General features: G+C 41.9%; 1 protein-coding gene across 6 annotated transcripts in view; it reads right to left on the bottom strand.

The window, feature by feature from the left end:
- The window catches only part of MAP3K1 (mitogen-activated protein kinase kinase kinase 1), a 93,216-nt gene extending 75,675 nt beyond the window's left edge, over positions 1-17,541 (bottom strand). For 4 of the 6 annotated variants that reach the window (XR_006176169.2, XR_010602170.1, XM_024109424.3 and 1 more), the window contains exon 1: positions 16,928-17,541. Coding sequence is in view for 3 of the 6 variants with exons in the window: in XM_024109424.3 (XP_023965192.2) it covers positions 16,928-17,358 (431 nt within the window). In the remaining 3 variants the exon portion in view is untranslated. Of the gene's footprint in view, positions 1-14,631; positions 15,925-16,656; positions 16,796-16,927 lie in introns of those variants that run through there. The other 2 variants (XM_065598974.1, XM_042857539.2) reach the window with 2 other exon arrangements.
- Positions 17,542-22,084: the final 4,543 nt, after the last annotated feature.

Below are 22,084 nucleotides of genomic sequence, written 5' to 3'. Positions count from 1 at the left end.
CCGATGCACAAAATTAATTCCGTTTCTCCGCAATGACCGTGTCTCCCTTGATTGCTCCTTTACTGCCTTGATCATCGAGTGGCCCCACCGACTGTTTGGCAGGCTTCCTGGTGTATTTTTTTAAAAAAAAATTGCTGTTGGTTTGTGTCTTTTGCTAGTTGCTCTTCAAAATCCATTTTGGCCTGCCTAATTATACTTCTACATTTGTCTTGCCAGAGTTTATGCTCTTTTTTATTTTCCTCTGTAGGATTTTACTTCCAATTTCTAACAGATGCCTTTTTGCCTCTAACCACCTCTTCTATCCTGCTATTTAGCCATGGGTGGCTTTTTTTTTGGTCCTCTTATTGGTTTGTTTTTTTATTCAGGGTACACATTTAGTTTGAACTTCTACTATGGTGTTTTAAAATAGTTTCCATAAAACTTGCAGGCATTTCACTCCTCCTTGCAGGTATTTTACTCTTCGTTTAAATTTCCATTCAACTAGCTTCTTCATTTTTGTCGTCCCCCCCTTTTGAGGTTAAATGCTACTGTGGTGTGTTTCTTTTTTATCTGCCCTCCCCTGCACTACACGGATGTTAAATTTAATTACATTATTGTTGCTATTACTGAGTGGTTCAGCTACATTCACCTCTTTGACCAAATCCTGTGCTCCACTGAGGACAAAATCAAGAACTGCCTCTTCCTTGTGTGTTCCAGAACTAGTTGCTCCAAGAAGCAGTCATTAATGATGTCTAGAAATTTTATGGGGATAGTTGAAATCCTCCATTTTTACTGGGTTTTCTGGTTTTTTTTTTAAGCCTCTCTAATCTCCCTGATCATTTCACAATCAATGTCACCATTTCCGTAAGGTGGTCAGAAACATATTCCTACTGCTATACTCTTATTATTCAAGCATGGAATTTCTATCCACAGAGATTCTATGGTACAGTTAGAGTGAAATATAGTATAAATCTTTCACATATGGTGCCACTCCCTCACCAACATGACCTACTCTGCCATTCCTATATATTTTGTACCCTGGCATTACCATATCTTATTGCTTAGCATCCTCCCACTAAGTTTTTGATATGCCTATTATATCAATATCCTCATTTAATACCAGGCAATCAAGTTCACCCGTGTTAGTATACAAATGCTATAAAAGTCTAAATACAAGCACTTATAAAACCTGTCAATATTTAGCTTTCTGCCTTCATGTGATGTAACTGAATTGGACTCCTGTTTGACTGTTTCTCTTCGGTCCCTATCTGCACTTCATCAATTTCTATCCATTCCTCTTTACTAGGATATAGAGTATCCCCTTTAATAAATCCTCCCCTAAGGCATGTCTATGTCTGAACTGCAAGCACCGCTGCACCTGTTAGTTTTCCCTCAGTCCTTAGTTTAAAAACTCCTCTACGTTTTTAATTTTACACGCCAGCAATGTAGTTGTGTTTCGGTTTAGGTGGAACCCATTCTTTCTGTATAGGCTCCTCCTTTCCCAAAAGGTTCCCCAGTTCCTAATAAGCCTAAATCCCTCCTCCCAATGCCATCATTTCATCCACACATTGAGACCCTCCAGTTAGGCAGAATTGGCCTATGCATGGAATCAGAAGAATTTCAGAGAATGCTACCATAGAGGTCCTGGACTTCAATGTGCAGGCAACCTGGGTCAAAGATAAAAGATTGATTTAACTTGGTTGTGGATCGATTTAACTCCATGTATATTTCTGCACAGAAAGAATTTGTTAGCGAGTCTCAAGGTTATGAACAAACACAAATAAAATTGAATAGGTTTCACAAATAAGTAAAAAGGAAAAGTGAAAATTTGTTATTAATCAGAATCCTACAGCCAAGATTTTTTTAAACTTTGTTTTACTAATGTTAGAGGTCTTAAATACACTATAGGATGAGAAGAGTAGATATAAGTTTACACTTTGAATTAAATTTTTGACATTTCCCATGATTCAGATAGATCACAGGGTGTTAGTATATTAAATCCTTTCACATTCTGAAACTAGGGTTTTAATCCAGATCAATTCTGTCCACTTCACAAATCACCATATAACTCAGCACAACTGGCAATCTCTGTACAAGAGAAGCCCAGGAATGTTAAAGATCAGAATCAACATGCACTGGCACACACACGGAGGATCTTTACAGAGACTGTTAGTATTAGGGAATCAGACACTTTGCAGCTTCTGTAGGCAGAGAACATTGCACCCACAAGGGGCTTCTTCCCTTCCCTCCACAAGCTCCCTTTGTGTTACTTCAGGGGCTCCCTGCAACTCACTCTCACCCACCCCCACTATATTTAGGGTCCCCCATTTGCAACCACACGGTACAGTCTCTTTGTGCCCTGCCATTATCCCCTACTTCCCATTACAGGTCCCTGCGGTCTCCATTTCCCCTTCCCAAGTCCCACCCATCTAGTTTCCCCCTCCCCTCTTCACTACCGCTCCCTACACCCCCATTCCCTTGCCTGTCCCAGGGTGGCCCTCCATCCATTCCCTCCCCCCAGGTTCCTGCTTACCCTCCATTGTGAAGCCTACTCTCTGCCTGGATCCCAGCTTTCCTCACCACCAGCCCTGCCCCCCTCCGTCCCAGCCCCGTTTTCTACCCCTCCAAAGTTCCTGCTTCTCCCACCACCACTGCCCCACCGCTCCATTCCCTGTTGCTTTCCCTCCTACAAATCCCCCCTCTAAGGCTTTCTTATTTTTATTAGAGTCCATGCTACTGACAATGTTCACATACAGCTTTAAGCTGCTGCCTCAGATATGTGTAGGCAGCAGCAGAGAGTTCCTCTACTTGCAGCACCAAGCAATGTTGGGGTCCTGATTTTCCTGGGAACCAGGCTTTTCCAGTATGATGATTTGCACTAAAATCAATAGATCAGACAAATGCCATCAAGCTGAGTGTTAGGCCTTTGCTTCACTCCGGCAACTACGGCCCCAGTCCCGCAATCAGATCCTCACTTGCACCCACAGAGTCCCACAGAAGTCAACGGGGCTCTACATTCACACAGGGGTCTGCCCACACAAATCTAATGGCAAGATTGGAAGCTATGTCTTTATTTAGGCCCCAATCCTGCAGATACTTATGCATAAACTTAAATAAACATGTACACAGTCTTATTAAAAACACTGTGCTTGAAGATAAGCAAGTGCATACATGTTTTCTAACAAAGTCTAGTAGAGATGAACAGTTGTTTACTTCCACGAGTGCCAAATTCACCCAGAAATTAAAACTAGAGCTAGATTAGAGCTGGTTGGAAAAAAAATTTCATCAGACTTTGCCAACCATCAATAAGCTACCTGGAGACCGTCTGATTTTGACCAAGTTTCTTCAGTGCCTTGCCTGGCTCCTCAGCAACCCACCTATTCTTTCTCCATCTAGCTCTACTAAAGATCTTTGCTAATAGCAGAACTGTAAAACATTGCCACATACCCATGGTTCAAGACAGCAAGTTACAACATATCAACAATACAGCATACTAAATTTTTTTTTGCTGATGTACAGTATTAAGGATATTTACCTGGATAATAAAATGCTATACTATTGCATCTGAACATGCTGAAGCTGAACTGTACTTTAGAAAGAAAACCTGAAGATATCACAATAATCTGTATCTTACCACATATATGTAACTATTTTAAAATATATACTAGACTAATGTGATTTAAAGACCAAACAGGGAACTATTCGTAGGACCTAATATTGTAGACAGACAATTTCACTCCCTCAAACCAAACTGTTTTAGAATCATGACCTTTAAAGCACTTGGAAAATAGATTGAAATGAAAATTGTAACACTGGATTTGATAGTCTGTTCTGTAGAAACCTTTTCAAATCTTAACAGAACTCTTATTTCTGATCAAGTGAGGATTCAACTTGTTTTAAAAACTTACAATTTAAAGAAAAAACATACCTCCACATTTTTAATTTATATTTTTATTGTGGATTTAGAATTTATCCACAAAAATCTCACATAATTCTGAAGATTTAGAACCAGCAGTGTAAAGTAAGCAAACAGCACAATATAGTGACCTGAGATATGAATATATTTCATGGTAGGAGGATAAAGCAAAGAGTCTTCCAATTGCTTGGAAAAATACACATGACAAACTGACCGTTCTATAGAACTACTTTTAATAAGAAACCATCTTTTTTTGTTAAATAAAAAGTACACCTCTACCCCGATATAACGCGGTCCTTGGGAGCCAAAAAATCTCACCACCTTATAGGTGAGACCGCGTTATATCGGGTTCGGTCTGGTATGCCGTGCCGGACTGGACCGGCTTCCCCGGCAGTGATTTAAAGGGCCCGGTGCTCCAGCCACTGCGGGGAGCCCCGGGTCCATTAAATCACCGCCAGAGCTCCGGCAGCAGGGCTCGGGCGGAGATTTAAAGGGCCAGGGCTCCCCGCAGCGGCCAGAGCCTCTGGCCCTTTAAATCACCGCCCGAATCCGGCGGCCGGGCTTGGCGGTGATTTAAAGGGCCCGGGGCTCCACACGAATTCGGATATAATGCGGTAAAGAAGCGGGGCTCGGGTGGCGCTTTAAACGGCCCGGGGCTCCCTGCTGCTTTACCGCGTTACATCCAAATTCGTGTTATATCAGTCGCGTTATATCGGGGTAGAGGTGTAGTTAGTTTTTAAATATATTTAAGCAGGTTAAGTAAGGCTACTTCTGTCTGTCCAAACCAGAACAAAAATATTACAAGTTACTTAGAAAATTAGCTTAGATGCCATTAGCATCAGAAAGAATATGGGCTGAAAATGAGTTTCCCCATTTAAATATTTGGTGCCAGAAGTCTGAAATATGATATAACCCACCAACATTTGACAATGGCTAGGTAAATGGCAAGCTAAAACATCAGCTTATTAGGCTAACCTTAATTTTGTTTTATGTTTACGTGAACCTCCCACAAATCATCTTGCCTCCCCCATTTTGTCAACTGAATGCATCATGTCATATTTTTAGACTAATCTCTCTGAGACAGAGTGTCTTTGTGACTAGCACCATGAGGTCCCTGATCTGTGACTGAGGTCCCTCCCTAGATACGACTGCAATACAAATTATCAATCTTTGCTTTTTTTTTTTAAATGACATTTCCAGGTTTCTGATTCCTACTCAGTAGAAGAAACATGAGTCATGTGGTTGATTAGTTGGAAAGATGATTTTAATCAGTATATGAAGAGAGCGATGGAAGTCGCTATCACTGTCCTTGAGTATTGAACATATTCTTTCACTTTCAGGGAAAGAAAAAAAGTAACAGGATGCCCTTAGTAAAAATATGATGGTAAAGAAAATGCTTTATTTCCATTTCTAAATGCAACAGAATGCACTGAAGTCACTGGAAAGACTGGATCAGACCCTTAGTCACCATTCTGCCCGTTTGGGAGACTGGAGACGGAAGTGAGGTGATTAGACATCAGGGTATGTTTGCAAATGGAGAGGAGATTTTGTAGCCTATTTATTAGCTGAAAATCATTTAAAAAGAATCCCAAAAAGTGACTGTAAAATCACAAACTTCCCTTTCCCTTTGTATTTAGTATTTAGTATTTCACACACACACACACACACACACACACACACACACAGAGAGCATAAACAGGTGGGAGTTGTCTTACCAACTCTGAGAGGCCAATTAAGTAAGAAAAAAAACTTTTGAAGTGACAATCAAGATAGCCCAGTACAGACAGTTTGATAAACTATCTTGATTATCACTTCAAAAGTTTTTTTTCTCTTACTTAATTGGCCTCTCAGAGTTGGTAAGACAACTCCCACCTGTTTATGCTCTCTGTATGTGTGTGTGTGTATATATATCTCCTCAATATTTATTCCACTCTATATGCATCCGAAGAAGTGGGCTGTAGTCCACGAAAGCTTATGCTCTAATAAATTTGTTAGTCTCTAAGGTGCCACAAGTACTCCTGTTCTTCTTACTGCAGAATTAGAGAGGATTAGGACAAGAGCAATAAGAATGTTAAAGGGCGTAGAAAAACCCCATATAAGGTGAAACTGAGAAGCCTGGGATTGTTTACTTTAGAAAGAGGCAAATAAGAGGGTCACAGTAACAATAAATGATATAAAACAAGTAACTTCTGTTCTTCCTATGTCATAGCAAAAGAACAAGGGAACTTCAATGAAAAGTGGCAAATACAAAACACACAAAAAGGAAATACTTTTTCACACAATGTGTAATCAGATGTGAAACTCATTCCCACAGAATGTTGTTGAGGTCAAGATCTTAGCAAGATTCTAAGATGGATAGGATGATTATACAGATAAGAAGAATTTCCAGAGTTATACGAGTTAATGCTAACAGAAGAGTTTTAGAAGGAGTATAAAATTTTGTGTTTCAGGGTTAAGGTAATCTGACTATTAGGGATGAGGATGAGATTTTCATAGCAGGCAGATTATCCCAAATTGACCTACTGTGGGGTGTCTAGCATCTTCCACTAAAGCATCTGGTGCTGGGCAGAGACAAGCTATTGAACTAGGTGGAATAGTTCTGATCTAGTATGACATCTTATGTTTCTATGTTCTTATGAAACATTGCCATAGCTGATAACACAATATTGCCACCTCTTGCAATTTTATCCTAACAATTTTTCTTAACTTGTTTCATGAAAACATGAAAGGTTGTCAACTCACACATTTTCTGATATTCAAAATGGCCATCATCTGCTATTACTGTCAATGAGACTGAAGCCAGCAAGATGGCTACTATTTTCCTTTGGTCTACCTGTAAGTGGAAGTGAGACTGCCTTTGATAAAGTTGGCTGCAACCTCCCACCTTTAAAAAGTAATATAATTTCTAAGTGTGAGGATGAATCATGATGCATTTGGTCAGCAGTTCTCAAACTATTTACCATCCAGTCCTTCTTTTGTCAAAGGAAGGAAAGTAGAAGGGGAGACAGTTAAGAATGTAACTCCCCTATTTTATAGGAGAGGAGAGAGTAAGTAGTCACTCCATCTGAGTAGCCAGGGAGAACCACCTCAGCAAGTTCACAGATGACACTAAGCTGGGGGGAGAGGTAGATATGCGGAGGGTAGGGATAGGGTCCAGAGTGACCTAGACAAATTGGAGGATTGAGCCAAAAGAAATCTGATGAGGTTCAACAAGGGTAAGTGCAGAGTCCTGCACTTAGAACAGAAGAATCCCATGCACTGCTACAGGCTGGGGACCGACGGGCTAAGCTGTAATTCTTCACAAAAGGACCTGGGAATTACAGTGGATGAGAAGCTGGATACGAGTCGACAGTGTGCCCTTGTTGCCTTGAAGGCTAACGGCATATTGGGCTGCATTAGTAGGAGCATTGCCAGCAGACAGGGAAGTGATTATTCCCCTCTATTTGACACCAGTGAGGCCACATCTGGAGTACAGCGTCCAGTTTTGCGCCCCCTCCATCCCCCCTAGAAAGGATATGGACAAATTGGAGAGAGTCCAGTGGAGGGCAACGAAAATGATTAGGGGGTTGGGGCACATGACTTATGAGGAGAAGCTGAGGGAACTGGGCTTATTTAGTCTGAAGAGAAGAGAAGAGAGGGGGGATTAGATAGCAGCCTTCAACTACCTGAATGGGGGTTCCAAAGAGGATGGAGCTTGGCTATTCTCAGTGGTGGCAGATGACAGAACAAGGAGCAGTGTCCTCAAGTTGTAGTGGGGGAGGTCTAGGTTGGACATTAGGAGAAACTATTTCACTAGAAGGGTGGTGAAACACTGGAATGGGTTACCTAGGGAGATGGTGAAATCTCCATCCTTAGAGGTTTTTAAGGCCCAGCTTGACAAAGTCCTGGCTGGGATGATTTAGTTGGGGTTGGTCCTTCTTTGACCAGGGGGTTGGACTAGATGACCTCTTGAGGTCTCTTCAAATCCTAATCTTCTATGATTCTATGAAGTATGCATTTTTGTGTGCACCAAAGCAGAGGTTCTCAACCTTTTTCTTTCTGAGCCCCCCACCTTCCCAACATGCCACAAAAACTCCATGGCCCACTTGTGCCACAACAGTTTTTCTGCATATGAAAACCAGGGCCAGCATTAGGGGGTAACAAGCAGGGCAATTGCCAGGGGCCCCATGCCACAGGGAGCCCTGCAAAGCAAAGTTGCTCAGACTTCGGCTTCAGCTCTGGTTGGCAGGGCTTGGAGCCCTGGGCTTCAGCCCCAGGCGGTGGGGCTTAGGTTTTCTGCCCTGAGCCCCAGTAAGTCTAATGCCAGCCCTGTATGGCAGCCCCCCAGAGGGCTCCGGATCTCTGGTTGAGAAACACTGCACTAAACGATGACCTTTCAACTTGAAATTATCTCATTCACATAGGTGTAATGGGAATTTAAAAAAAAGTTAAAAAAAAAAAAAGACTAAAAAATGTGATTTGATGGTTTTTTAAACCTCACATTTTGGGGGACTGACTTTTTTTAAATCTCAAAGTTAGCAATACTGAAAAAATTTTGCTGGACCTTCTACCAGTTTTGCCTACTGGAAAAGGATTTCATTCAATTTAGGGGTATGGCTATGTTACAGCAGCACAGCTACAGTGCTGCAGCTGTAGCACCATAGCGTAGATGTTTCCTACATTGATGGAAGTGCTTTTTCCATCAGTGTAGGTCAGGGGTGCCCAACTTATGACCCACCAGAGCATTTCATAAGGCCCGCCACCTGATTCAACGTAATATACTAATGGCCAATTCATTACTGTTTTGTGGTCATGTTTACATCATTTTAGTTTACACAAGTGTGTAAATAGACAATACTGTACATAGGTTGTTTCTATTTAAATAGATACAAAACAAGCTGAACTTAAAATATAAATCAATATAGGTAACTTAATCTGTTTGGCCCACATAAGGTAGCGCTTAGGCTTATTACAAAGGAGGGCCATATGAGGTTGGGCATCACTGCTGTAGGTAATCCACCTCTCCGAATGGTTGAATAGAAGTAGGTAAATGGAAGATTCCTGCTGTCAACCTAGCTGCATCCACATCAGGGGTTAGGTCAACCTAACTACAGTGCTTAGGGTGAAAAATTATTCACAGCCTTGAGTGATATAGCTAAATTAACCTAAATTTTAGGTGTAGAACAGGCCTTAGTCTGACAGGGTTCAGAGAAGAGTCATGAGAGACTAATGGATTAGAAAACAGATCTTACAGTGAATCTCAAAGAGCTCAATTTATTTAGCTGAACAAAGAGAAAGTTATCGGGTGGTGATAGCCATCTAGAAGTACCTACATGGGGAGCAAATATTTGATAATGGATTCTTCAATCAAGCAGCCAAATGTATAACAAGATCCAGTGACAGGAAGTTGAAACTAGACAAATTCTGACTGGCAAAGGGTGTAAATTTTTAACAGTGAATGTACTTAATCACTGGAGCAATTTACCTAGGGTCGTGGTGGATTTGCCATCATTGGTAATTTTTCAATAAAGATTGTTTTTTGTTTGTTTGTTTTTAATAGAGATGTGCTCTAGTTCAAAAGGAATTATTTTGGGGAAGTTCTATGGCCTGTGTTTCATATGAGGTCATATGATCACATGGATGCCTTCTGGCTATGGAATCTATGACCGAATAAGAGCAATTACTAAAAATTAGAGACTTGGGAAGTTTAAACACAATGAGAACAGAATCATTTTAACTGTCAGGGGAAAGTAAACAATGGCTAGTTTTAAATTGTTCTTGAACATCAAGTTTTAGAATAAAATACTGTGTTGCTATTATCTTGGATATGACTTTCAGCTCTTTTGTGGAGCCAGCTATTTTCCTCAATTGTTTGGCTAGTGTTAAGATTCCACACAACTGCAAGTCTTTCAAAGACTTAAGCAAAAGAAAAAACCCACAATGACTTAATTAAAAGTCACATTAAGGGACAGCAATATTCTAGTTGCATGGATATTCATGTTGGATTCCAGGGCTGGCCTTAGGGAAAATGACGCCCTGGGAAAACTTGTATTTTGGTGCCCCAGACCCTCATGGGCGCAGCATCCCCCCCCATTGCCCCTGGCCCCCTGGATGGCCCCCATTGCCTTGGTCCCCCAAAACTCCCCACACTGTGCTCCCTGCACTCTCCTCCTGCACCCCAACCCTTGCACTGTGCCTCCTTCATGCCAATCCCAAACCCCTGCACCTCCCCCTCCTGCACCCTTATCCCTGGCACTGTGCCCCCTTTGCCCCTAACCCCTGTACCTCCCTCCTGCACCCTTAACCCCTGAATCCCCCACCTGCACCCACCTGGGGAAACTGACCTGGATGCACAGAATATTTGGCATTGCGGTTTATTGCCCCCCTCAAACACTGCTCTTCTACGCACCCCTAGGAGGCTGTGCGGGAGGGAGCAAGGAGCAACAACAGGGCTCCCTGCATGCAAGTCACTTTCCCCACCTGGGCTACATAAGGGGACAACAGAAAAGCAGCAGCCCAGGGGCGAAGTGACCTGGATGCACAGAGCACTTGGTGTTGCTCCTCACTCTCCCCCGCATAGCCCCCCTGGGGGGCACAAAGGAACATCTGGGGGGAGCAGTATCTGTGTATCACTGCTCACCTCTTCTTCCCTCCCCACCCCATGTTCCTCCACCAGGAGGAAGCACAGAGAAATCTGGGTGCCCCTGCATGCAGCGCCTCCCTGCCAGCCAGGAGCAGCTTCTGATTCTACACTGACAGCGCACACTTCTGTGCTGCCACACGGTGCCCCCTTGACCATGGCACCCCTGGGCAGTTCCCCGAGTTGCCCATCCCTAAAGCTGGCCCTGTTAGATTCCTAACTCTGATCTTGCAGGAAATGGAAGGTGTTCTGGAGGCATCATGCTCAGCCTCTGGATGAAGAGAAGAAGGGAGGGAAGAGCAAGTGAGTTAAGAATCTGGTCTACACCTAACTCCCATTGAAATAAATGGGTTATGTTACTTAACAGCAAGTCCCACAGCCAACAAGCCAACAAGCTACAGTGACCACCTCTTAAGAGACTCCTGTTCAATTTGCCTTGATAAAAAACAACCGAGACTACAATCATAGAACCTTAAGTAGTATAAGTGGAGACAGGGGGCAAAAGTAAGATGAACATCAGGCTCTGACAGAGGATTGAGGACTCTCTGAAAAGACAAAAGTTTGTGTTCTGAACTCTAGAAATTCAAACCATACCAATTCCTCACCACCACTGCTGCTACAAACACAACCCCTTGTTTTAGTTCTTAGAACAATTTCAGTGCAGTGTGGGACTTCTGACTTTGAACTTTATTTTTAAAAAATTGCATACAAACTTAATTATTTAAACAAACTTAGTCAGAGCCCAACTTTGCTATGTAACAAATGCACCACAACACTAAAAGTTACAGGAAAGATGTAACATTTTTCACTCCTCCTAGAAGTCTTAAAAATAATGATTAACGGTTATTTGAATTTATCTTCAAAACATTCTGCACTGTCACTGTTTGGATTTGCACTGTCTATTTAAGCCAAACATCTTAATGGATAACACCCTCTATCTGTAGAAGTGAAGATTTAATCTACAATACCTTTCCATTCTACAATACCTGTAACTCCCCTGAAAGAGCTCCAGGTAACTTAAAGTTGCAAACTGTATACTTTGCATAAGATCAAAGGAACTGCCATGCCAGATCAAACCATCTAATACAACATCCTGCCTGAGCAATAATTGTATACCTGATGCTTCAGAGAGAGACCAACACAACCAACCCATACACAAAAATGTTTGTAGGTCATAGAGGATGGGGGGAAACCAGCAGAGAAAGTAGGAGAAATTCCTTCCTCATTCCCATGCAGTTTAAATCTTGAAGCACAAGATTTAATGTTTACTGTGCATTGGTACCTTAAATTCATAGCTGCAAATCCTAATGTGGTACTGAAGTTATTATCATGTCCTATTTTAAATTCAGACATAGAGACTTAAATCCAGCTAGGCATGGCACATATTCCTTTCTCCTTACAGCCTCTTCACTCCATTTTTAAACCAGTGTCTGAGAGGATCCATCATGAGAGCCTGGCATTTGTTGTGTTGGACTTGCATAGTGCTCTCTCAGCAGTAATAGCAGGATGAAATTTACCAGGACTGCATTCATCACTTTCATGCTGCTTCTGCTCACTCTTCCACCTGAAAAAAGCTAGTGTTAAATAGTGGGAGAAGTGATTTTCTATTTATGAGCTCTTAGGGATATAATTAAACTTGCCACTATCAGTGAAAGATAGTTTACATTACTGACTTGATCAGAATACTTAAAATATTATTTTAACTATATTTTCTTTACACTCACCCACTTAGGCAGCTCCTGCCATGCCAAATACATTTTAACTTCAATAGCAGGGCCGCATCAGGTTAGCAGGTGCCATATATATGAAAGCTTAACATATGGCAAAGATGCAACATAACTACCTTTCATTATCACTTATTCAGAAGGACATGAACCCTTGACCAAACTATGTTTTAGCAATGAAAAACATTCAACTCACCCCATCCTTTCTTTACTATAAAGTATTCTGTAGTATGATATATTTCTGTCCTGCTTTGGAATTCACAAAACAAGGCAGGTGTCATGGATTGAGGAGCAGATCTAGAATTGGCAAGCTGCTAGTGCTGCTCTACTAGATGGCCATAACAGCAATCTTCCCACTGTGTTTTAGGTGTTTTTAACATGCTAGAATACAAGCACCAACACAAGAAAACCAACAAAAGACATCAGTCATTTATCTACATAGTAGTGTAAGACCAGGAGCAGGCAATGCCTTCTTTACATTTGAGATATCTGATAACAAATCTGCCATTTATAGTCAATATAATATTAAAATGGGTGCGTTTTTAGAACAAATTTTGTTTGTGCTAGATGGAAGACACTTCCATGGGAAAAAAAATATTGCTTATGGATACTAGATAAAGAGGAGAGCTGTGAAGAAAGCTGAACTGCAGCACTTCCTGCTTTTTGTTTTTATAAAAAATGGGGCTGACAGTGTTAGAAGTCTTGAATTGCAGAACACTGGTTAACCCGTCCTCCATGCCAACATAAGAAAATAGTTGGCAATTATTTGATTTGAACACTGTAAAAGAGTTATATTAAAACTATACAGAAAGCATTAATTTTCTTGGCCCAATATTTATTTTAACTGCCTTGGAATGGAAGCTACAAGAACTTATCAATTGACTGGAAAAACTGTCTAGTTTCACTACTTCTGCAAGTTCCGGTATCTTTCTAAAATGCTTTTTAAATTCCTACAGCGATACTCTTCAGTTAATCATAATAAAGTTTCCCTACAGTTCTTAAAGCAACAATATACTTTCCCCGCCTTTTCTAGCAACAGAACCATACCAGTGTCACAAACGGTTGTATTACCTCAGGAATGTAACATTCTATTCTGATAAAGATAATGGAAGGTTTTGTTAGATTTTTGAAGGCAGTATGTGAAGCATTTAATTTTGATAAAAAATTGAAATGTTAAAAAGTTCTATCTTGTTCTTTCATGGATTCCAGCCCCAAACAGATTTTATAGCTCTCCAAATTCCAAGAGAGCCTAATAATTAATAATCTATTAAGTAATTTAATAATTCATAACAGTTTGTTCAATATTAAATGTAAACAGTATAAATAAGTTGATATCAAGAGAGATGGAAAACAACTTAACTGTTGTGTGTGGCATTTCACATTAACATTAGAGAATGAACCAAAACCACACAAAAAAAATCAATTTTGTTTGTTTTTTGTCACAATAGTAAGTAAAAGACAATATAACAGAGATTAATGAAACAACATTTTTATTTGGTGTATTTAACAGCACATTGCAGAATCAGTTTCACTCTTTCTCCAGTTTATACCTCTGCTTTATGTGGGTCTTTCACACAGAAATAGAACAGGAAAATCTATTTATAAAAAAGAAAATGTGATTGTAATACCAAAAATGCTGGTAGGGGGACTTGAGAGCAATTATAGCATCTGCTAACTACTAATGGCTGGGTAGAGGGGAAGAAGAGTATAACTAGTGTATTTATTTTAAAAAAACCAACAATGTACTATACATGCAAAATATTGTATTTTGATGGACTTCATTCCATCCATCAAATGTTTGCTTTCTTAGATTTTAAACTCTTCTGGGTAATGATTGTGTGCACACATGCACATTTATATAATGCACAGAACATTGTAGGCATTTCTAGTACACAAAAGAAATTTTAATTATTTTGTATTTGACTAGATTACTTTATTACTATAGTAGATGTAAAAAACTGTTTTAAATTATTGAAATACTCTGACAAAGAAGGGTCCCCACATCTGTTTACAGGCAAGACTGCATCGAATATACTGAAGTCTTTAACATGAGGTTTATACAATATTGTTGAATTTATAGCATAATTAATCCTTCAGTTAGGTCTCTTATAATTAATTACCAGAGACTGAAACTAACATTTCAGAACTATGGTGTAATCTCATTGCACTATTAAACAGAATAATGAACTTGACATTTAATATTCTCTCATATGAAATAATTGTTACATCTCTATTATTAGAACTATGGAGATGGTGCTACAAGCCATTAAAGTTCTTGAAACCTTTCTTCCTTCAAATTGCATGTATATTCATACTTCAACATGTGCAAACTTAGGTGCTTTAAATATAAGAAAAGCTGTCAAAAAGTGTTTGAAACAGAGAACAGGAATTACCTTAAAGAAATTCTTGTATCTGTGGAATTGGCTAGCAAGGATGGAGTCAATATTTCAGTGTAAGTGTGATCTCCTGATGTGACAAATTTTGACCTTCTTGAACCCATAACAAATAGCAATACGTCCCACTGAAAATCATTGTGAGAATCTTTCACTGTTTTTAAAGGCATGTTTTGATGCTGTTTACGCTAGTTAATTTTCCTCTGATGTGGTACTGAACTGTTTATATTTGCTACAGTGGTGACACCTACATATGAGGGAATAACATGAAATAAAATACATTTTAGTTTCATACCTTGACAAAACCCTAGAGATAATGCTACAAAATCAAATACAAGTCACTTGCCGAAGTCAATATATCATCTTCTCCTTAAAGTAACTTCATTAACATAGATTTCCTATTAATCTTTCTATAGCTAGATTGGTGGTTCATCTGCTAGTGCCATACTACTGTCAAGTAATGTACACTGTCTTAAATATAGACCAAAGTCCACAAACAGTACAGAATAGATCTAGATACCTAAACAATTGCTGATTATTAGACAGATTGTGATATTAGTAAAGCATTCTCTAGAATGGAAATTTTTTATTTAATATCCTTCTATGACAAACGTGAAAGACAGATTTCTTGTTTGTGGTTTAAGTGGCTCCTTTTCTCTGTAAAATAATTTGAAAGGTAAATCTATCAACAGTCAGTCTTCACCTCCAAGTACTGCAATTCACTATTTACACAGGAAGTCTCACATAACAATCCTTATGAAACTAATTGTTAAATCTATGTCAAGATTACAAGATCTATCACCACCATTACTCTCACCTATGAACACACTAAAAGCTAGCAAGTGTACATTAAAAGTAGTAAGTACAATGTATTCTGAAGCACATAACGAGGCATCTTAAAATATGCACATGGTAGCTATAATTCTGAATGCTTTTGTGTATGTAATATATATTATGTCAAATGCACTGTAGTCATTGAACTTGTGCCTCTGTTTGCATCACAATACCTGTTAATTGGTATTGTGATGCGATGTTAATTGCTCTGTAAAATCTCAACTCTTACCAAATAAGATACAGAATAGGACAAACATTGCAAGGGTACAATGTATCATCTCACACAATGTGCAACCATTCAAATATGTTTTCTCTAGTATAAACCCCTGAAACACATTGCACTGTCTACATTTTTGCAAAGTAGATATGCATGTTTTTTTACTAAGCAAAAACAAAACAGTTCTGCAATTTCAAGTGAAACAAGCCAAAGGAGAAAGGACTCATTTTTATTACTATTTAACTTTAAATATATTTGCCTTTACTTTCCCACTAGTTTAAATGTAAAAATCTAAGAAATTTAGAGAGATTACTATCTAGATTACACAAACCAGAAGCACTTTTAGGCGGGGGGGGGGGTGAGTACGGAGGGGGTGATTTAGAAAAAAAAAAAGATTCAAATGCGCTCGGCTATCGCTCTTGCACCCAAAGCGAAAGACTGCTGGAAGGGTTAACGGGTTTAACTGCATTGAAACTGAATGGCTGACACATCCGGTCCTGGGTCCTCAACCACCAGGGCAAATTCAAACTTCAAAGCCTCTCGGAGCTCAGGCAGAAATAAATCACACACACACACCCTCTCCAAGCAGTTGTGACTCCCATTTAACTAAGACCCAGGACTCCCAGAGACCAGCACACACAAACGGGGTTGCAGGGCAAAGGCAACACAAATGCAATAGTTGGTGCTAAGGCTACAGTGCTGGGAAACACAACCTCAGCTCCATTAACCTGCAGCTCCTCCTGCATAAGCCAACTAGGCACTGAACACAACCACACAAACTACTGGCCATTCGCCACCCGCGCGTCCCGCGTCTCTTACAGCTGACAGCTCCCCTACAAACACGGGGGGCTGACGAGGGTACGACCCCACACCAGCCACCCCCATCACCCTGTAACACCGTCCCCCACGCAGATCCCATCGCCCCTACAAGCAGGCTCGGCCCCGGGCGGCAGCCAGCAGCACGTCCCCGCTACCTGCCCGTTGGGTGCTGCGCCAGGCTCCCGGGCTGGGTCTCTCGGACCCCCGAAAGCTCGAGCGGTGGCAGGGGCAAGGCTCCGGGCGAGCTCTATCCCCTGCTCCGCCAGCAGAGCCGGGCCTCGCCGCCGCCTCCGCCCGCAGCAGCCTCCCCCGCCTCCGCTCCCCTCCCAAGGGCCTCCTGCCCCCAACATCTGCCCGGGGAGGGGGCTGCCCCTGTGAGGCTCCGGGGTCCCCACCGCCGCCCGCTCTCAGCCCAGCGCCCCTCACCCGGCAGGGGGAGACGGCTCCATCCTCCTCTCGGCGGCGGGGTCGGCTCCTGCGGGGCTCCCGTCCGACAGCGGCTCGTGGGGCGCGGCGCAGCGGCCGGGGGAGGACGCGGGGCTGGCGGGGCCGGAGCCGCCGGCGAGGCAGCGGGGCGGCGAGAGGTCGGGGGACTCCGGCGAACCGGCCAGGAAGAGCGGCGCCTCCGGCAGCCGGTCCAGCTCCACGCTCCGCACTTTGCGCAGCTGCTTCCGTCTCCAGTCGGAGCGCTGCTCCCGGCACCCGCCGCCCGCCGCCCGCAGCAGCCCCCCGCCGCTGCCGGGCACGCTCCCCGCGCCGCTCTGCAGGCTCCCGGAGGCGGCGGCGGCGGCGGCGTCCGCGCTGCTGCCCGAGGATAATCCCGACGACGAGGTGCGATTCCCCGCCGCCGCCGCCATTTTCTCTGGCGGGTCACATCGGGCTCCGGAGCGCCAGGGGAGGGAGGCGGGGGATGAGCCGCGCTCCGGCCGCTGCGCCAGCGGCGTAGGCTGCGCAAAATGCGTACAGGGGGTGGGAACTGGGCGCAGGCTCGGGGACTGTGGGGGCGCCGTCGGGAAGGTGAGGCTGGGAGCGGCCGCTCGATGCCGCCCGCGGGCAGGTGGTGCGGGACTCGGCTGTGCCCACGCTGGGCAGTGCTCCGGCTCGGTCGAGGGGACCAGGCCTGGCCAGAGGAGCCCGCACCTGTCAGGCGGGAGCGCGCAGCCGGCCGGCCGTCCCCGAGTCCCACGCGGGGATGGAGGCCGGGCTGGAGGGTCCGGGACCGGCAGGCGGCCCCTGCCTCCCCCACTCCTCGTAGACCAAGGGGCCGATTTCTGCCCCTGGAGGAGGGTGCGAGAGTCTCACCCCGAGAGTCTGGACATGGTGTCACAAAGGAACCTTGCCCCGCTCCCCCAGCCCCGCGGAAGAGCTCCGTGCAGCAGGGAAGCTTCTCTCTCACCAGCAGAAGCTATTTCTTCACCCACTACAAATACACTGCAAACAACATTTTCACTCAAACACGTGCAGAGAACTACACAGATCTCCCCGCCCCCCCAGCAAAATGTACTCTATGCATAGACAACCGTGGGTTTGTATCAGAAATGGGGGGGTGGGAAGCTCATGATTTTGGTGCAACGCCCCTCTAACAAGACCATTTCTGATCGTTAAAATGGGGTGGAGGGTAGGGGACAACATTCAGGCACACGTGGAATGGAAACAAAAATCACACAACATGCAAACTATAAGTGGCAAGTTGGCACATCTGTCTACACACCAGTGCAGGCAACATATTTTGAAGGTTATAAAATAAGATGGATAAAGTATCAAGCATTGAGGGCCAAATGTTGAGAAAAGGGAGGTTGGAAGCTTGCAGAGAAAAGTACAACTGCCCATATATTTGAATGCTTGTCTGATTTTTGCATACTGTTCAGATGCCTAACTGGCTATTTACACATGTGGGTATTGGTATACAATCAGACTTGCATTTTTGCTTGCAGGCCTCCCACTTTCAGTATTTGGCCCTAATCATTTATTGCCCCTTCCATTTTACACTATTTCCCTCTCTCGCTATATGCTTAGAAACTAACTCCCAGGAATGCTCTCATCCCAATTTATATTTTTTTGTAGTTTGCCTTATAATAAGCTAAACATATTTGACCATTCACTGCACCTCAAAGAGCAGTGTCAAGGTTGGTATGTGGCTCCACTCATCTATCCCAACACAGAAATTTCACAAATTGCCTAAAAGTTATTATATATATAGGGTAATACCTACTTTCCAATGATATTTTAATAAGGGCTGATGAACATAATCACAAAACAGATCTTACACCTGGAGTTGAGGTTGCTTAACACTTGCCACTGTTTTTAATTGTTTATAACTTTGACAAACTAACCATTTGGGATGAAGTTTTCCATGCCGGTTGCCTACCTATCACTGAATTTTTGGGGATTTTTTTGGCAAAAACAATTCACCTATTTTTCAGAATGAGGTTTGGGAAAAATACATTGTTTTGGCAGTTTTAAGAAGTAATTACAGCCAGTTTGCTTTGAGAAGCTCTATCCCAGTGGTTTTCAACCAATGGTCGGCAACCACTAGGGGTCCACAGACTATGTCTAAGAGGTCCATGAAAGGTTGTCATTAACATAGAACAGAGATTTTCACCTGGGCTCCACAGATTATGTCTAAAATTTCCAAAGGGATTTGCACCGCCATTTGACATTTTTTAGGGGTCCACAAATGAAAAAAGGTTGAAAATCACTGCTCTAGCCCCTCCAAGCTTTGGAGCAGGAACTTGAAAATTGACTGGAGGCAGGGTGAAGGAGGGGGGTGCCTTTGTGTCAGCGATGTGCGTTTTGTCATCCCTAAGAAAATCTCCCAAAATTTGGCCACTTTATAAACCTCTGACTATCTCAGTTCACAGACACTCAGTAGAGACTTATAGTTTGGCCACCAAATTCTCTGAAGATTCCATCTGTGCTGAGTATGCTGCAGCCAAGAACTGCAGGGACTGTGCAGAACTTTCCATGCAATTGCTCCTGCTGGCTGCCAGGGCCCACTGTGGTGCCAGGAACAGAACTGAGCACAGGAGCGTTTTGTACCCTTTGTCCCTGCTGGTATCCAGGTCTAAGCAGGAAGCAGCCACACTGGAAAGCAGAGGGTGAGGGTGGTCTGAGCCTGGGAAGGTAGGGACCCTTAATGTTCTTTTAATATAGATTTTTTTGTATGTAATATATTTTACTCTCAAATGACATTAGAAGAACATTAAGGTTGTAAAGTCCTGTTTAGTTCTGGGATGGAGCATGCCCAGTTCAAACAGAATCGTCAGGGAATTTAGCTGCAAAGATCTATCAAGTCTCTACTGAGTATGTGCTAACTGCAATTTTTCAATGGCTTAAAGCTTGGCCAAATTTGGACAGACTTTCATGGAGACAGCAAAAGGCACATCCCTGTCACAAAGGCCACCCCCCGCCAAACATCAAGTCACTGCTCCAAAGTCTGGGCATGCTAGAGCTATTCACAGAAAAGGTCACAAGAATTTTTTGGCCAAATGTGGCCAAAACAATTTTTCCTTAACCTTGTTTTCAAAAACAGCAGAACCATTTTGATTGGTTGACATTTTTTGAAAAATATCAGCTCAAGGCAGACACCTGGCATAGAAAATTTCAGCCCAAATGGGTAAAATTTGGCAAAATTATAAGGTATTGAAAACAGGGTCTTATAATGGGAAGTGTCAGGCAACCTTAATAATAGGTGGTGCCACCATATGTGCCTATAATACACACATTTTTAGATATATATATAATGCCTAGATGTGGATGCATCATGCAGGTAAACATCAATACATTACAGACAATTATTGCGACTAGAAAGGAAAACCTCTTTAGTTTTATTTAGCTGGGAGACTAGGAACAGACATGTCAATCTTTTGCAACCTTGTTTTGTAATCTCAGTAATTGTCTTGAACTGAAGTTGTAAATAATCTAAGATAATGGGGCATGATTTGAGAATGATTTACATTTCCTTGCTCTTGTTAGTGTAGACTTTTATAGTTCTGCAAGAAAAACTTGTTAAAGCTTAATTATGTCTAGCTCAGTTTATCAGATATTGTGCAAATACCTGCTCTTGGAGCTCACTTTAAAATTTCTTACATTCATGGTTACAAATCTGAACATATAGGGATTTGGTGGAATGAAGTTTATATTTTGGCCTGTGGTATTTGACACCAGATAAATATTCAGAAGGGGAGAAACATTTGAAACTCAGTGGCACACTCTCTTGCAGTTTCAGATCTATATTGGACTAGAATTATTCAGCTCTTCTAGTGGCATGTCAAATGCAACATCCAGGCCATATATTGGGCATTTTCTATGTCTCCCTGCTTTCATCAAAGTATGCAGTATGTATGTACTATGGGCCAAATTCATCCCCGATGTAACTGCAGAAGTCAACAACGTTTTGGATTTATTTGGAAATACGTAAAAAGCCTAAGGTAAGAGAAGGCCTATTGCACCAATATACAACTGATGTCCCCAGAAAGCTTTGAAAGGTACAGACATTCATCTTCATTTTATGTTATTACAAATTATAAACTCTGAAAATAAATAACAGTAGATTAAAAGTTGATTTACTAAAATATGTGAATAATCATTAGTTTTGGAATTATATCAGGCCTCAGCCTCAAGTACTTCAAATGGAAGTCAGATTAACATGCCACCACTCCCTCTAATAATGGAATCTGAATTTCTGTTGTGACAATTATAGTGTTACATATTTTCTTCACACCAGTAGCTCCTCATAGGCCTTCTTATGATAACAGCCAGCTTCCATGATTATTTACTCAGGCTATGAGCAAGCTATATAGGGGACCTAGTCAGGGTAAGAGCATGTTTCCCTATTTGCAGTGTATAAAACAAGACTTTATTGCCCTTATATTTAGCTGTGTTACAGTAAATATTCTGTTCTTTATGGAATAGCATGTACTGTAGTTACCATCTTTGTTCCACTTTACTGTACTTACATTAGGAAGGCAAATATACATATCAGGTTGCCACCACAGTTTTCTTATTTAAAGGTTTTTAAGAAAGGATCCATTGTTGTCTTTACAGTAGGAAAAATATGTCTTTAGAAGCTTCTACAAGGGAAAAGAAGAAACCCTTTTAAGAATATTTTCACCACACACCTCATTCATTCTGTCAGAGTTTCAAACAAATGAACTCAACAAGAATCACATATCAAGTATCACTGCGAAACTGCTTATTAATTAATACTTATTTTACTCTGTGGATGGATGTAACTACTTTTGTCCTTCCAATCCAGCTTCTGAAGTGTAAATATAAAATACTCCACCTGAGGAGAAACTGTTTTGAATATAGCAAATTCTGCCATGTCCAAAATTAGATCAACATGAAACCTACTTTTGCTATAGTGAAGATTAGCTTTGCTCTCCTGGCCATTTTTAGAGTGATTTAAATATATAAACAAAAATATTGATTTGAACCATCAGCATGAAACTAATAACTTAGAAAGAGAAGAATTTTAAACCATTAGTTTATTTAAAATTTTTATGAAACAAGAGATGGTAAAAGTAAGTTGTTTTAATAGCTAAGCATATGGACATGTATAGGAAATCAAGTAAGAGAAAT

This window comes from Chrysemys picta, chromosome 6 (assembly GCF_011386835.1).
Source record: "Chrysemys picta bellii isolate R12L10 chromosome 6, ASM1138683v2, whole genome shotgun sequence".
Taxonomy (NCBI): Eukaryota; Metazoa; Chordata; order Testudines; family Emydidae; genus Chrysemys; species Chrysemys picta.
This window is presented reverse-complemented; position numbering and strand designations above follow the sequence as displayed.